Raw genomic sequence first — 18,022 nt, forward strand, 5'->3', positions numbered from 1 at the left:
TCAGCAAAGGATTCCCAACTCTGTTTTCTTTGTAATTCCATACTTACCAAGACAACATAAGTCGTTCAAAAGCTTGCCGCGTAGATATAGTTCCTTCACATTTAGTTTTAAGTCGTACTTGATCAACGCCTTCAAATGAGCAACGGATGTAAATCTGGAAACCACACCTTTAATCTTACGTAAACTTGTCTGGTGGTAACACCTCATGTTAGATTCCGGTTGGTAACTCATAAAATAAGGTAATGATCCTTCATAGATGTTTGCAGGAGGGGGAAGTCGTATATCAAAGATGATATTCGATTCCCTTGTAACATTGTAGCTAGCTAAATCACGGTGATCTAACAGACATTTTCCCGCATAGATAAGTTTTTGCAGATGAACCGGTATTTTTAGCTTCTTTAGAATCATGAGCTTCACATTCCTGATCAACTCGTGCCTGTGCACGTCTAGTGTAGTACTTCCATCACCCGTATTGATAAAGATCTGCATTGTTCTACACTTTACCAGTATGACGGACTCTTCGTTGATATCACACTGATATAATGTCTTTGAATCTTCCAATTTCTGTTTTCCCAAAAACAGATCCATAGAATTTTTTGGGTAGCCAACTCTGCTCTCTAAACTTCTTTTCATGTCACGAACAGTTAAGGCAGCCTTGACTTCTATCTTTACAATTTTCTCCCATGGCATTACCATGGAAATAAGAAACTTGTCTCTTGGATACAAAACCATATGAAGCGTTGATCCACCATCGATTTTGTAAAAAACAAAAGTTTTGTCATCATCAAGAAACCTTCCATCATGAATAAGAGAAAATTCCATAGATTCTACTCCTTCACTGACCCCAATCCTATATTTGACATCCTGGATAGTATCCGAAATCCTTGAACTCACCGTAATTGCATCTATAGCGTAGGGTCTCTTCACAAAAAATATCCTCGAGACAGAATTGTCGATAGAAGCATGAAGGAGAGAGTTCTTGGTAATGCCATAATCGACTAGCTTTAGTTCGTCTGCTAGCTCAACTCCTTTTGAAACTAGATGCTGAAGATATTCCGGTATGCCCTCCTTATCATGTAATAAAGATTTGATGTTTCCGATACTGTCTGATTCCTTAACTCTTAAAGCAACTGTTTTATTGATCTTCAAGTATATAGTCATCTGCAAGAAGATAAACAAAAGCAAAATGTGTATATATTGCTGCAAATAGCGGTACTTAACATGTGTTAAGTTAACAATCATAAACACCAGCAAACGGAATCACTCTAGCACAGATGAAAAGGTCGGAAAATGCAAAAAATTTAAGGTAAAAATCATGTCGTCAAAATCCTATGCCACTCAACTGTACAACATTTGTCGTGCTTAGGCCCATTGTTCCCGTACCTAATGAAAGAGTCCACGGCTTGTCTCTCTGGTAGGTGATTCATTACTGAAGCGAAGGAAAGGCTAGATCAATCAAAGGGGATACTATGAGCCCTCTACCCCACACATGTAACCAACTAGCATGGTTCACCAGTTCCACAGACTAGCTATGTTGCTCGGACTCTTCAAAAATGTCAACGGGTGCATGTCAGATTCTCCAAAAGTAGTGTATTTATGGAGAATCCGACACGAGTGTGACATTGAAAAAGGAAGAGTCTGCACAACTTAGCCGACTAGACTACCAAAAGAATGACTCAGTCAATACATAAGTGCTCTTGAAGTGGGGTGTGTGATGTTCCTATTTGGTTGGGCCCTACCGTCAGGTCATAAGCGCCCTCAGCTTGCTACCCATATATGTGAGCGTAAGGCGTCGTCTCGGCCTTCCCTAACCAAGATCACTCCTAAATCAAATATATAACATGTGATCCAACTTATCAAAGATGAGATTCAAGAATCAACATAGTGATTTACAAAATAAATAATTTTTTACATATATATATATTGGCTATATTCATGTTGAAATTATTGTGATCCATTGAATGAGATCTGTTGAACCCATTGACAATATGTTATATCAAATTTATATCTTAAATCCACCTCTTCCTGATCGTACACTCATTCTCACTAAATCCTGAATCCGCCACTGAGAGCTCGAAATGTTAAAATTGTGGCAAATAAGATCTCACACCCTACCCCACCCCCACATTCATACCTACCACTACCAAAAACACAAAATCCAACACTAGAAAAATTGAATAACAAACAAAAAATATATATATATATATTTATAAATTGAGAATTCTTACCTCCTTTTCTTCTTCATTAATTCTCATGTTTTTCATGCTTTGCTCCATTGAACCTTTCCAAGGCCTTGAATACTCCCTTGAGTTTTTAGTGTCTTTATAGAGTGTACTCCAACTTTTTGGGGTGGAACAAGTCTAACAAGATTAGCCAATGAAAATAGAATCAGTCCAGCCTATTTACTTAAAATTAGCCCATAAAAATATAATTAGTCTAATCCATTTAGATTTAAACGTAACCGGTCAATGACACTGATGCCCCTCATAACATAACTAAATAAATGTAAGAGGGACGAAAATATATATATTTGTGTATTATAATATTCCCAAGTTATGCCCCTCGCAGGACTTCAGTTTCTAAAGAACTTATGCCTAGGGGTGTTCATGGTTTGGTTTGAATTGGTTATTAGTTTATAAAACCAAAACCAAACCAATTTAGTTGGTTTTTTAATTCCTAAAATCAAACCAAACCAAACGAAAAAATAAATAACCGTCGGTTTGGTCACAGTCAATTTGGTTCGATTTTTTGATTTTTTCGATTTGAAAGTAATAAATTTTTTGAGGACATAACTTATAAGTCACTTTTTTTAATGTTGCTTTGATGGAGATTTTGGTGAGTTTTGATCCACTTTTTATGGTTATTTTAATGCAATTTTTATCCCTCTATGCTTATTTAATTGTAGTTTAATTATGATTGTTTAGCAATCAAATCCTATATATTAAAAAAAATAATACATTAAGATTAAAATGCTTCCAAAATATCTTCCGCCAAGTGGAAAACATTCCAATTCCATCATATTATATATGCATGCTGTAGATATATCAAGTTTTTGCATATTTTGGACAAGGTTAAAAATAAATTGTAGAAAATAATTAATCTTTTGTGGACATTGCAAATGCCTATAACAAAAGTTCTATAAAAATAATAATATAGAAGTTAAATAAGGTGGAGTGTATGTTCGTAAACAAACAACTTTTTCTCAGAAAGAATACAATGCCTATTATCTTTAATACAACAAAGGATACAAACAATAACAAATCATCTCAGGATAAGTAATCCAGGATAAATAGTCTCAGCACAACTAAACCCATCATAACTCGTCTTCAAACCAAACTACCCGTTAGTGTAGTGATAATTTCGGGATTCTCCTTTGATGCAGCTTCCCATTTCAACTCTAAATTCGGGTTGAAGTTCTCCTTTGAATCATTTACTTTCTCAGTAGAGAAATTATGATTTTTTGTTATAGGTGAATCCTCTACAATCTCTTTAACTGGAGGTGATTTTGATTCGATGTCTTTAACTCTCTTTTCTGCAGCCACTGGGGTAGTACATTGCTGAGAGAGTTCTCTAGAATTTCCGCAGAGTTTGAATATATTTTGAATTAGCTCTTTTCTGGAAGGGGCTGTGTTGTCACTAGAAAGATCATCGGAACGATCTTCTACTGTACTTACATTGCCAGAACATATTGTCTTTTCCTCAATAACCTCTTTTTGCACCTCCTCGACATAAGGATTCTCTTTATCCCCTTCACTGTCGTTACCTTCTTCTTCCTCCTCGAACACGGTGCTCAAGAATGATTTGTTGGTGAAATGTTGCAATAAGATAGAAGGATCTTCAATTTCTCTTGGATTGGTTATGCTAGGATAGCCCAAAATTGCCTGAATTGTGTTACTTTCTGCTTTCTTTCCACAGTCCATATCAATAGATCTGTCCAAATCCATAGATTTCACCATCCCCACGTCTTCAGAGTACATCTCCAGTAGTCTTTTCCCAAAGCTGTTTTCCTCCACTTCTGTTGATCTGCTGCCAACCCTTGAATGCCAAAGCTCGGACTCAATCTCCTCCAACCGCCTTCTAAGCATTTCAAACTCTTGTTGCTGTTGAAACATTCTTTCTTCCATCTTCCTCCTTTCCGTCTCTACGAATTCATTTGCCATTTTCTGGCATTGTTGTATCTTATATTCAAATTCACGTTTCAGCATCTGAGTTCGCTCGTTTACTTTAACAATGATATCCTCCTCGGTTGTCTCCACCCCTCCTTGTAACACTAACTCAAGTTTAGACCTTAATGTAGCAATTTCTTCTTCTTTCTTCATAAGCTTTCTCTTAGCTTCATTACACTCTTTCTCTTTGAGCTTGTTCTCCATCTGAAGCATGTAGATAAACTGATCCATAGCTGCAATTCTCGATCCCAAAATAACCGCTGATGAAGAATCTTCTGCACCGTTCTCCTTCAACGGCGTATGAGGGCCACGGACAATGCATTTTGCTTTAGCACCATACTCTAGAGTAGAGATAGTTTTGTGGAGGTCTTTAGGATCCGGGCTGGCACACAGTATCATGAGAATTTTGGACTTGTCATCCTCAAAGGAATCCTGCATGAAATATAGTTGAATCAATTTCTTACAACAATTAGTACAAGTCCCAAACCGTCTATGGCTATGTTGCTCGGAGGTCCTTAAAAAATGATGTCGGTGTGTGTCGGATCTTCCAAAAGTTATTCATTTTGGATGATCCGATATGGGTGCGGCATCAGTTTTGGAGGATCCAAGCAACATAAGTCTGTGATGTGCACGAGACATACCTGTAAGAGCATAGTTAACTTGCTGTCCCGGAAAGGCACGTGGGAATCACCGTTAGCAATGGACTCAACCACCCTTTTCAATGCACTGTTTCCCTGATTGATCTTTGCAGTCTGCATAATTTGATTTGTCAGATACTAAAAGGAGATAAATGCATCAGCAGGTATTCATATATCTTGAGTTACTGTTCGTAGGAAATCCGATAACAAACTTCAATGAACCGAGGTGAGTAAAACGTGAAACTTTACCTGCATTTTTGCTTCCATACCAGTTTGACCAGCTTGTTCTATATTCTCAGAACCAGCCATATCGACAAGCATTAACCGCCCTCCAACCGTTGGAACATCAATAATCATCTGCAACAACATTTAGCTTCCTTTATAAAAGATGAAGACAGATATCCTTGCTGAAAACAGAAAATAATGAACTTGTTTCCATTTAAACGTTGTTAAACATAGATTCCGAATTGATACCATGCAGTGGCTCCGAGAGCTCCGCTCATTGCATAAAGTGCTTTTCACTGTTCTTCTCTTCTCCACTTTCTGGATCTCCTTTGATATCTTTGTAGCCTCAGTACCGGAAATAAAAGTTGCATTTTTTGCCTTTTTACCGATAACTTCAAGTCTCACCTGCAAAGGTAAAACACAGGGCCAGCATTATACAGAGAAATACATAGCAAGTAGTAATAGCTTTCGTATTTTCGAATTTGACATTCTAAGCCTAAGCCATCTCCTGCCCAACTTTAGCATATCCTAAATTCTGACTTGTGTAGTTGTGTTAGGCATACGGATCAATAATGACAAGATCAATGGTGTTATGGCAAAAATATGTACCAAGGAATTAGGCAAAGTACTATAGAACATTGTCAGTTCAAGAATTAAGTGAAGTTATATAAATCATTAGCATTCAGTACTTAATGACAACATCGTCGATTGAAAGTCAAGTATCGATATGTGTATAACACATACTGAGGTCAAAATGCAAAGTCAATTTTCATCTGAGGAGAGATACTAGATATACATTAAGTGAGAAAATGTTGCAAAAATATAAAAAGAATAGATATGTGTATAGATGCCTGCTCCTTTTACAAGTAACCAAGTAGTCCGTCTATTCCGCCAATTGAGAGAAACTAGAGCATTTTCTAAAATGTGCTCAATACAATAACAACAACAACAACCTCAATACTCACTTACCATGTTATCCCGTTTAAGATCGACTCATGTCTAAACATGCTCTATGGATAGATACCAAGAAGTCTATTTCATCAATTGAGAGAAACTAGAGCATTTTCTATAAGGTGCTGAATACAATAACAACTATGTCTCTATCCCAAACAGGTTGGTAGCTATATGAATCCTCACTAGCCATGTTTCTCCATTTAAGCTCAACTCATGTCTAGACGTGCTCAATAAGGATAAACACCAAGTTTACCAAGTAGTTAACATCAATTAAGAGAAATTAGAGCCTTTTCTTAAACATGCTCAATACTACTACAACAACAACAATTACTAGAAGTGTAAAATGAACTACATTTCGAAAGATCAATGCATCAATCAGAAAAAAAGTGTAAAAAAATCAAATTTTTACCTTAGAAGAACTCCCTTTAGACCATCCAAAACCAAACCCTCCACCATTATTTGTTGACAACAAATCATATAATTCCTCATTATATATCTCCAAAACAGTAACTTGCACAAATGTTCCAACACTAATTTTCTCATTATTCTCATCATTTTCTTCAATCCCATCACCTAATATATCCCTTAAGGACCTATACACAATCCCAGGCTGCTTAGAACTCCCAAACATGTTATAACTTTTTCCAGCCCCCGTCGGTCCATACATCATAACAGTACATTTATCTCCCAATTTCACTCCATTAATCCTCGACTGCACAAACTTCTTGTAAAACTCATCAATATCCTCCTCTTCAGACAATGACACACCATCAAAGCTAAAATCCCTATATCCTCCATCAGTTTTCACTCTTAACGTCTCGCGATCAGGATTCACCTGTAACGACGATAAAGGCTTCTCTTTCCTATCCGGGTAATCACGAATTCTTCCTATAACTTCAATAGGATGCTCTGCCGCTGCTGCTGCAACAGGGGCTACAGAATTCGGTTTTGCTGTGGTGAAATTCAATCTGTGTTTTGCTTGTGGTGTTCTTGAATTGGGTATCTGGGTAAGATTTAACTTTGAAAATGGAGTTGGGGTTCTCTGGTTTTTCGGTGTCGGCGCCATTGGAGACCAAAACTGCTTAAATTCAAAAAAACCCAAATCAAGATTCAATCTTTTTGCTCTTGTCAGAACTGGAAACAGAAATTTTTGCAGAAAATTTCAAGATTGAGGATTGGGATTTGAGAATTTGTCTGAGCTAAGAAAATGGAAAAGGGGGAAAGTGAAAGAACACAAAAAGTTAGTATTTTTTTTTTAATGTTTTTGAAGTGTTTAACGTTAGATTGGTAACGGCTAGTTCATTATGTTTGTGAAAACTCCTTGTGATGTTAATAGCTGTAAAGCGTCGATCTATTAAAGTGGGCCAAAGGCTGATGTTAAATTTACGAGTGAACTTGACGTAAATTATTTATTTCGTCTTTAAACTAACTAATTGAACCTACATACACGTCGATTTGTCTTATGACATAGTGTCTCAAACTTTTGTAGGAGAATGACCTCTTGATAAAAAGACGAGAGAAGTGTTGAAAATATCCCTAAAAATATACCTGAATAATTAAAAAAAAACTTAATAATTCAGGTTTTTTTTTTTTACTACTATCTCAAAAAAAGATTTTGACTTAATATACTCTTTCGGATTTAATTTATATGTCTTACTTCTATTTTAAAATTTGTTTTGAAAAGAATATTTCCAAAATTCATTGAATTATTAGAAACTTTCTTATAAAAATTGCATGTCATGTTTAAACCACGAGATTTAATGACACTTAAATAGCTTATACAAGTATATATATTGTCAAAGTAGTTATCTCTCTTGAGTGATTTAGAAAACAAGATCAAAAACATTGTACAATTTTCTCAAGATACTCATTTACAAACCTTTTTAAAGTCTAGAAGGCTTTACTTTACAATCCTTCAAATAAAAAAAAACAACTTTCATAGCATATATACTTAGAAAATTTTTAGTTCAAAGTTACAAACTTTTTATAGTCTAGAAGGCTTTACTTTACATCCTTCAAATAAAAATAAAACTTTAATTAATAGCATATATACTTAGAAAATTTTACTTCTTGATTTTTCTGTACAAGTGAAACCTCTCTTTTTTCGTTTTTTAGGCTTATGTTGCTCTGACTCTTCAAACATACCATTTGGTGTGTGATTTTTGGAGGATCTGACACAGGTACGACAACAGAGGGTCCAAGTGACATAGCTTTTTTTAAGACCAAATATTTTTCATCCCCTCCTCTTTGCCAAGTGGAATGTTTTCTTCAAGAAATTATTAGCAATTTTATCATTTCTATGACAAAGTACCCTCAAGATTGTGTTAGCATCTGTTCTATTCCATTTTCCTGTTGTTGGTGGCATAAGTAATTTTTGTCCATTTCCCACAACAACTCCAACTCCACTTGCTTCACAAGCCAAATTGCTAAAATCTTCAACCAATTGTTCTGTTGATTGTCCCATTAAAGACACTATCTCTTCAACTATTGCAGCTTCTTTTTCCACAACATCTTCTAGTATCAAACCTTCACCACAAGTACAAAACACCCTCTTTAAACTTTCAAAATCTTCCTCAATCATTTGATGATCCATCCTCAAGAAGTTTCTACGCGGTCCACCGGCTAGTAAAACCATTAGGTATGCCTCGAAAGACGCCCTCATGACTTCTTTAAGCGCTAATGGTTGAGCCCGGTCAGTGAGGATAGCACACAAAAGAGTTAGGTTTTGTTTGAGTATCCTTAGTGCTGGACGGATACGTGCATTCTCTACGTCCCCTACGTATAGGCTAGCGTAGAAGACAGAGTTGGAATCGAAGAACATTAGACGATAAGCAGCTACTTCTGATACGAGTTGGACAGATGCTTGAATGGATGAACGTGTTTGATCGAAAAAGGAACAGCATGCTAGCTGTCTGTTCTTGTTGTAACGGCTTCCTGGTGAAGCGATGACTCTTGAGGAGAGCGATAGAGTCTTGTCGAGGGAATTGAGCTGTTGAAGGAGGTAATGCAAGGTGTTAAGCCTTACATAAAGGCGTTGAGTTCCTCGGCTTGTTGAAGGACGGGGATTGTTATCTTCGTCTGTCAAATGCTGGTTTGGATCGTTTGATCCGACACTACAGGCAGCTTTCTTCCACAGCTTCACAAATTTTGTGTCTTGGCCACATCTTGTTAAAGGAGGAAGTGCAGGCATGTAGTTCTGTTTAGCCCCTGCAGAGAGATTATGACTATCAAAAAATGACTCGCGCATCAAAATACTTGAACGAATAAGGTTCGTTGAACTTGTTCTTACCACATGATGCAACAAAGATCACATAATCTTTGAATAAGTTCTCGATGCCATCAGTGATATCGTTAACCAAATTCTCAGTGATGATTGTAGGAATTTCGAAGAAATTGTCCACTGCTTCCTTGGAATGTCTCACTAGATCAATTGCTGATTGTGCATACGGCTCACTTTTGGATTTTGGATTCCATGTCTGCATAACAAAATATTTTGCATTAAAACAGTATAGTTGTCCCCGTGTGACATGTGTTCAAGTTGTGGAATCAGCCACTCATGCTTGCATCACGGTAAGCTGACATTCTTTTTTTAGACTGTCCGTATAATTTCAAAAGAATCATTCTTTATGAATCTAAGTACCATTCAAACAAAGGGCGCATTGCCTCTTTGAGTGAAGAAGCCCCCTTGGGTACGTCCCTTCCCCCGAACCTGTGTAAACAGGGATGCTTTATGCACTGGGCTGCCCTATTGTTAATTACTTTTAGTATGACTATAGAAGCCCCTATTAATAAATAGTAAAAGTAACAAAATGACTTACTTCAGAATCTTTTGATCTCACAAGAACATCTTTCCCTTTCTTCAAACTATCTTGGATCCATTTCCTCAATAAATTAATTTTGATTGAGTCAACTTCATAAGGAATCATCTCCCTCACCATCAGTTTGCCTCCGTCCTCGCAATCTACAGAATCTTCCACCACCATTTGGACTAAAACCTTTTCGAGTTTCCCAGCCCTCTGCAACACTAACGCTGTCTCACTCGTGAGGAATGTTGTACCTGCAAGGTATTGCCTTAACAAAGTTCCATAACAAGTATGTAACGTCACTGCTGCAACACCGGCTGCAATCGGATGCCATTTCTTGAGGACGGGAGTGAAAACTTCCTTCTCCTTAGCTGCCAATTCTTCAGTTGCATTAGCTAACTTGATGAGTGTCTCTATCACATCGTCATTTTCAAAAGTTGTGATGTTTATATTCCGTTCTTCCAACATCTAGATGAAAAAAACAGCGATGTTAACGTTTTTATTAGAACTGAACATATATACATCTATTGATAGAAGTACTAAAATACAAACCTTATTGAATGCAGTCCTTAACGATGAACGGATAAAGTGATTCACTCGATTCCCCGTTGAATCATCTTTCACATCCCCTTTCTCAGCAGCAGAAGATACATATCCCGGAACATCTTCCTCTAATATTTTCGAAGCAGAGAACATAAGAGGGATAATATTTTCCATTAGGCCAATATTTTCCGCGTGAAAACTGGCATGATAATTCAACAATCTCTTTTCACACCATCGTTTCATCGAGCCTAAAACACTCTTTAACATCTTAAGATAAATAGGATCCCTGTCTACTTTCTTAGCATCATTTGCAACTTCCGTTAACATAGTCAATGTTGCACCAAGAAGATCAGGCTCGACTTGGTTAGTCACAACATATTGCTCGAAAAGCACCCATGTAAAACACAAGTTATGAATTGATCTAGTAATACCTAATGTAGACCATGTCTTTTTCATCAATTCAAGAAGTTCATCAACCTCATTGAGGACTAAAGTATCGTCTTTAAGATCAAATATCGAGCCTAAGAGAGCCGTGTAAATGTGGATGTTGAGAGGGAATCCATCAGCCCAACGACATGTATCACTAGGAGTGTCATCAACACTTCTCCAAGCTAAGGAGACTACTGCATTACATAGTGATTTCATGGTCTCGGAATTCTTGCTAGTGTCGATTGTTTTGATCTCACAAGCTTGAATGATCTCTAGTAATCGCGATGCAGATGCATTGTCTTTTTCTACTGGGATAGAAGGGTGAAGGAGTAGGCCTATATCCAGGATACGAAGCTGACGCTTTTGCCATAGATGGTATTCTTGAGGATCGTTGAATTCGGATGGTTTAAGGTGGCGTAAAAGCTCCAATGGTAAGATTATTGTCTCTGCTCTCCTCCCAATCTGCACAAAAATTCTTCCATTTGAGGTACTAATGTAATGCTAGGATGCAAACATTACAAGCATTATGAGTTAGACAATAATAATGTTACTAGTATTTAAGGAAGAAACATATACTAAGTCTGTTTCAATTTATGTGTCTTAGTTTGATTGTGTATGAAGAAAATAAGTAAAGACTTCAAAATCTTGGCTTATGGCCTTAATCTAACAATGTTTACAATGCATCGAAATGTTTTTTGAATCTTATGATTTTAAATATGTTGAGTTACTAAATATGTTCTCTTCGTTTCAATTTGTTTGTCTTACTTTCTTTATTAGTCTGCTTCAAAAAAGAATGTCTTTTCTTTTTTAGCAAATTTAGCATGTTTAAGGTCACAAGATTAAACGACATTTAGGTACATGCCACATATCTTTAGTTTAACACTACAAAATTCAAAAATATTTTTTACTTTCTTAAATTTCGTGTCAAGTTAAAATCAAACAAATAAATTGAAACAAGCCAAAAGTAATAAGGAGTAGCATTTTTCTAAACATACTAAAAAGGAAATTTAAGACTCACAAATTAAAACAGAGGGAATAATAGAGAGATAAAGCATACAAACGGTAGGGTCAAAGTAATAAAATTTGAAAATTATGGTTTATTAAGCAAAACACATTTTCTTTTGATAAAACAAATAAAAATTCTAAAAAAGAACTTTTTCTCAAAGCCATTTGCAATTTTAGAACATAAAAATAGTTTTGACAAAAAAAGAGGTCATTTCTTTGTGCTGGTCGGTCTTTAATTTATGCCCTTCATGAGAAATACTAACTTTTCACGAGACATAAATTTATATTTCATGTCATAATATTCCACAAATTATATTCAAAGACTCATTATTTGGAAGGCAAAACGTGTAATTTTAGTATTAAAAAAACACTTAAAATAGTTTCAAATGCTTGCAAATTACGTACTTGGCCTACAAGAGTTCTCATAAGAGTTTTCCTTAGCCTATTATCACTCTGCTCCGACACTCTCATCTGCAACCTCATAATCTCGGCGGACGTCAACGGCCTCCGTATCTTCGCCTGCTGCACCGTCGAGCCCGAGGGTGTCCTCGGGCTCGCAACTCCAGCAGGTGAAGACGGACCATTAACACCACCACCGCCACCAGACTTCCTCCGTGATGGAGACTTCTTCAACATCTTCAACCCCAACGCCGTTTTCACCCTACTAGTTATCGCCATCCCTACCCCGGTCGGTTTCGGTGACCCGGGACCCGACAAACCCGAACCCGACCCGGATCCATTTCCTTCACCCGACCCGTCCGATGACGAAGAAATTGCCGCCGTCCTACCACCAAACCCCGGCGATGACCTACACGCCGTGAAGAAAATCTCGTAAGCTGCCTCTCGAAAATCATCCCGATCAAGTCCTTCTAGATCTCCGAATGGCCATACGAGATCGACCACGATGATCGGGTCATCCGATTGGAGAGGATTCGGGTCGGATTTTTTAGCGGGTTGAGTTTTTATAGTTTGGGGAAGGTGAAATTGAGGCGGCATTTTTTATTTTTTTAAAAAAATGCGGGTGGATTACGGCGACGAGGAGAAGTTTTTTTTTTTTCTTAAAAAATGAGTCAAATATCAGGCGGAAGAGGGAAGCAGATGAGCATTATGTTTTGGAGAAAAAGGAAGAAAAAAAAAGTAGAAAAAAGAGAAAGATTTGATTGAGACAAAGAAAAAAACAAGAGAAGAGAAAAAGAATGGTTAAGGCAATTTCTGTTAGTTTGTTTGGGTGAAGAAAATGAGAAGCAAAGGTTGTTGCTAAGTGGCGCCAAATACGTATTTTTCGGTTTATCATGCAATGTATTTTTTTTTCTAGCATGGAAGGGGCGGAACTAGATAGAGCTAAATTCGTTTGAATCTTTTTTGATGAGAAATTATATTATTTATATAGGGGTGACAGCGCGGAGCGAACTTGGAGCTAGGGGTAGAGGGTTTGGAATTCGGATGAATCCCTTTTGTTGAAAAATATTTAAATTTTTTTTATGTATATATAGTATGTTGAACCTTCTAATTTATCTAGTTCACGTGTTTACTTCTTCACATTTATTTGGCTCTGCCATTGTTTACTTCTTCGCATTTATTTAAACTATATAAATCACACTAGTTTAGGTCACAATTACAAAGATTCACGATAGTTTCGAATATTAATTCATCTACCATATTTAGTCATTTGGATACATGTATCATTACTCTTCAGATACATGTATCCGACAGTTTTAAAAATCGAGACACATGTTTTATTTGTTTGAATTAAATGATAGTAACCGATTTCCTTAATTAAAGGAGTAATTGAAAATTTTATAATATATGGACAACTAATTCTGCAAATCAAAGAGTGTATCTATGTTTAATTAATTTTATTTTATTACTCTTTAAAATAATAAATTCATTAATATTATTAATGACAAAAACATGTATATTTTAGTTATGTAATTTGATTAATTTCATTTTATTACTCTTAAAAATAATAAATTCATTAATTGATGTATCTATTATCAATAAATGATGTATCCAACAAACTAAACACTTTGATACATGAGTGTATAATTGCACATATATATCATGAACATGTGTTAACCCCTTAGTTACATAAAAAACTGATGGACTTTGATCAGATCAACACAAATATAATCAGACGTAGGTTCTGGTCACTCTTTCAATGCTATGCCATTGTGGTGGCACGAAAACCGCCGAATGGAGGCAGTTTTCATCTCATCGCCATGGGTCTCCTTGAAGAACGGAGTCTAGGGTAAAGAAAGAAAGGTAGAGTGGGCACACTTTTACTGTGCTTGGATTGGCATGGCTATCCCCCTTTGCTGGTTAAGGCTAGGAGGGCAGCGCGCTTTGGGATGCGGAGGGGCTATTATCGTCCAGCTCCCTAACCTAAAGCTTGGGAAGGAACGGATGAAAGGGAAAATTCTTGTGATTCTTGGTTAGCTGACTAAGAGCGGATGGGGCGGGCAAGGAGAGCGGCATTGCTATAGGTTCGATTCATCAATGACGTATCATGAAGACATATTAATCTTTTATTCCATATGAACAAGTAGACTATGATACATGGGCGCACAAGTACATTCATATGTTACATATCAATATCAAGTATTAATCTCATGTATTTATTATATGTATCTAGTATTAATTTCTTGTATCTATTTATATGTATCTAGTATTAATTTGATGTATCAAGAAAAAAACAGGGTATATGAAATTGAAAACAGGGTGAGGATAATTGAAAAACTCACTTATCAAATTGAATCTTCAAAAACACGGAGATCTCTTAGTTCCAGTATCCAGAAGATCAAATCAATGACATAATTGGTCTCGAAAAAGATATTGTGCAAATCACTGTTATCTAACTATTCATCTTTTTCGTCCTCATCCATCCTCCCATATTGGAGTACCAGTTATTCCAATATACGGAGTTGTTGGCTCAGGCAAAACTACACTTGCTAGATGTACATAACAATTCCGTCATTGTTGAAAGGTGATATGGATTGATGTTCCTCACCACGACTTTGGAGTCGGAGACATACTTGAGAAAATACTGGAGTCAGGTAATCATCAATGGATGCGGTGCAGCAGCTCAGAAAAACAATTGCACGAACGTGTTCAGAACATGTTTACTAAGAGGAGCTTATTTGTATTTGATGATGTACGATCCATAAAAGCTTGGGAAACTCTTTACAGAGCACTACCAAAGTTACACTCGGGTAGTTATGTACTTGTAACTACCCGGGTTCGATATGTAGCGGAATACATATCACAAAAACAGAGTCAATCTGTGCATAACATGACGCTCTTGAACGAGGATGATAGCGAGGCTTTCTTCAACAAGGTGATATCTCACAGGGCTTCATCAGGTCAGTTAATTTTACTAAACTTACTCAGTGTGAGTAATCCCACAAAATCTAACTCTGTGTAATATTTTGCAGATCGAGAAATGATGATAACGGAAATGGTTAGATGTTGTAATGGCTTACCAGGGATGATCAAGTATCTTGCATTGTACCTGAGATCTAAAAAAAGTGATGAGGAGTGGGAGATGGTGCAACAAAATACCCAAGCATTTATCTCTGAATTCTGTTGTCTAGTTTATAAAGAATTACCAGACTACTTGCAACCATGCTTTATTTACTTGGGTCATTTCCTCGAAAATCAATTGATAGATCCCGAAAAGTTGTGCCATTTGTTGATTATGGAAGGGTTATTATCAACAGGACAACGTGTTAAAGGGGAGAGCATGATGGACATGACAGCACAATATCTGAAAGAACTAGCCCGTATGGGCATGGTAGAGGTGAAACCAGAGGAAGTTCCAACAACCAAGAAATTCTTCAAGGCTTGTCGCTTTGTTCAAGGTATGGAAAATTTTTGTGTCTCAAATTGTGAAGAAAAATGTTTTCTCAAAATCATCCATTTAAGACGAGAGGACTGTTCACTCTCATCGAGTGATGGACCACGTCGACTTGTGATATATCTAGGTAAGCACAATGTTGATAAAACTATTCAGAGTCTTAGAGTGGTTCTTCTTAGAAACCAGCATGAATTGGTCTTCCTTGATAAAATGCTTAACCTCAAGGAGTTTGCAGTGATCAGAATTCTTGATTTTGATGGGATTGATTTTCAAAGGCAGAAACTACTGACGAATATTTCCAGTCTCGAGTTCTTGAGGTATCTAAGCTTCAAAGGGTGCATCCTCGATGAGTTGCCATCATCTATTAGCAAGTTATCCTACTTGCGAGTATTTGATTTGAGAGTAGAAGAAGGAGTATACGCGATAAAAATCCCAAATGTTCTATGGAAGTTGAGGAGGCTGAAACATTTATACCTTCCGCTAAAATTTGCAACTCAAAATGGTAAAAACCTCAACTCTAACTTGACACAACTTGAAACCTTGGTGAACTTCAACACAAGCTTGTGCAGTGCTAATGATGTCTCCACACTTTGTAAACTCCGTTACTTGGAAGCAAAGGTTGAAAATAATTTCCCCGACTTCAAATCAATCACCAGTTACATGAGAACTAGTACTTCAAACGAATGTCAGCTACATTGCTCCATTGACATCATAGATTTGGATTGCTGTGCAAACGAATATAGTACTGTTCTAAAAGAATTCTTAAGTTGTGAAGTACTCCGAACCTTGCAATTCAAAGGATTTATTGGACTCCTATCACCGTCTCCCAAAATCTCCCCGAATCTCACTCACTTACTTCTTCATAAGTCTTGTCTTAAACAAGACTCCATGCCAATCTTGGAGAAGCTTCCTAGTTTAGGGATTCTTGTCCTCACTGATAATGCCTATGTGGGGGAGGAAATGGTCTGTTCAGCTTCAGGTTTCCCTCAGCTCAAATGCTTAAGACTCCTCAATTTGTCCGAGCTGCAGAAAATCCAGGTGGGAAATACAGCCATGCCTATACTTTCCAACATAGAAATCAACAATTTGTCCCGAAGCTGCAGAAAAATCCAGGTGGAATACAGCCATGCCTATACTTTCCAACATAGAAATCAACAATTTGTCCCGAAGCTGCAGAAAAATCCAGGTGGAATACAGCCATGCCTATACTTTCCAACATAGAAATCAACAATTTGTCCGAGCTGCAGAAAATCCAGGTGGGAAATACAGCCGTGCCTATACTTTCCAACATAGAAATCAACAATTTGTCCGAGCTGCAGAAAATCCAGGTGGGAAATACAGCCATGCCTATACTTTCCAACATAGAAATCAACAACAGCCCGAAACTTGATATCAACAGCATTCCAACGCTTCCACGCACTACTGCTTGAAAGAAAAAAGAAAAAAGATCCTGATCAGCTACTTTGTGTCATGATACCTCAAACAATGTTTTCTAGTCCTATTGTAACTTCTTGTAATGTTGCTTCTTTTTCATCATATGAATGTTATGTTGCTTGAGACAAAATGATTTATCAAGTTTTCAACATTTAACTAGTCATTTCTTATCACATTCTGAAGAATCTAATCGAAACACATAGTTTGTGGAATCATTGAATTTTGTTTCACTAGTCTAACAGTATAATCACATACAAAGACAAACTACACTAAAGAATCACAGTCTATGAATCATACCTTATCACAGAGTTGTTCCAACACTTTTCAGGCAAGACGATTCTTGCTCATGAAATATATAGCAACACCTGCATTCTCGACTATTATTACCCAATTCTTTTAAAAAATAACCTGCCACCTGACCCAACTAACTTAACCCCCACCCTAATTGCAACATGAGTTGAAGAAACAAGGCATAGAAGGACTAGATTACAGTACAATGTTGAACAACACAGCAAAGGTCCTAAATTGCAACATGAGTTGAAGAAACAAGGCATAGAAGGACTAGATTACAGTACAATGTTGAACAACACAGCAAAGGTCAGAAAAGTGATGATAGCAAAAGATGAATCAAAGTCCACTTCTTTCGCTTATAATCATAACTACAGAACGCCTTAGAATGGATACCAAATCCAAATGCACAGCAGTTGTTAGAGGACGATGAAGGTCGCTGGAGATATAGACTTGAGAGCCCAAGTTGCAATCAGTATGGAAATGGGTATATTTGTTAGGGTTAAGTTAGTTAGGTCAGGTTTGGGTTATATTAGGGTGATGAGTAATTTTATCTGATTTGGAGTTTTCCATCCAATTGAAAGGTATGGGGTTATAACAGAAGGTAAAACTAACTATTAAACAAAAGTTGAGGGGTATATTTTTGACCCTTCTCTGTTCTCCCTTAACCATAAGCAAGCCAAA

The 18,022-nt window shown here is 36.9% G+C and overlaps 3 protein-coding genes across 3 annotated transcripts; all 3 read right to left on the reverse strand.

Annotated features, from left to right (window-relative positions):
• Positions 1–1,161, reverse strand: LOC107062262 (polyubiquitin-like). Its single transcript, XM_015312679.1, has one exon. It carries the CDS (start codon positions 1,159–1,161, stop codon positions 1–3), a length of 1,161 nt encoding a protein of 386 aa, XP_015168165.1.
• Positions 1,162–3,088: 1,927 nt separating this feature from the next.
• Positions 3,089–7,234, reverse strand: LOC102601631 (kinesin-like protein KIF11). The gene is made up of 5 exons (XM_006356005.2): positions 6,393–7,234; positions 5,279–5,434; positions 5,054–5,161; positions 4,808–4,918; positions 3,089–4,598 (listed from the first exon to the last, which is right to left on the reverse strand). Exons 1-5 carry the CDS (start codon positions 7,047–7,049, stop codon positions 3,327–3,329), a joined length of 2,304 nt encoding a protein of 767 aa, XP_006356067.1. The 5' UTR covers positions 7,050–7,234; the 3' UTR covers positions 3,089–3,326.
• A 982-nt stretch (positions 7,235–8,216) lies between these two features.
• LOC102591698 (uncharacterized) lies at positions 8,217–12,759 on the reverse strand. Its single transcript, XM_006356053.1, has 5 exons — positions 12,169–12,759; positions 10,339–11,220; positions 9,802–10,254; positions 9,273–9,459; positions 8,217–9,190 (listed from the first exon to the last, which is right to left on the reverse strand). Exons 1-5 carry the CDS (start codon positions 12,757–12,759, stop codon positions 8,217–8,219), a joined length of 3,087 nt encoding a protein of 1,028 aa, XP_006356115.1.
• Positions 12,760–18,022: the final 5,263 nt, after the last annotated feature.

The sequence above is a fragment of the Solanum tuberosum genome, unplaced genomic scaffold (assembly GCF_000226075.1).
Source record: "Solanum tuberosum cultivar DM 1-3 516 R44 unplaced genomic scaffold, SolTub_3.0 scf00214, whole genome shotgun sequence".
In the NCBI taxonomy this organism is placed as follows: domain Eukaryota; kingdom Viridiplantae; phylum Streptophyta; class Magnoliopsida; order Solanales; family Solanaceae; genus Solanum; species Solanum tuberosum.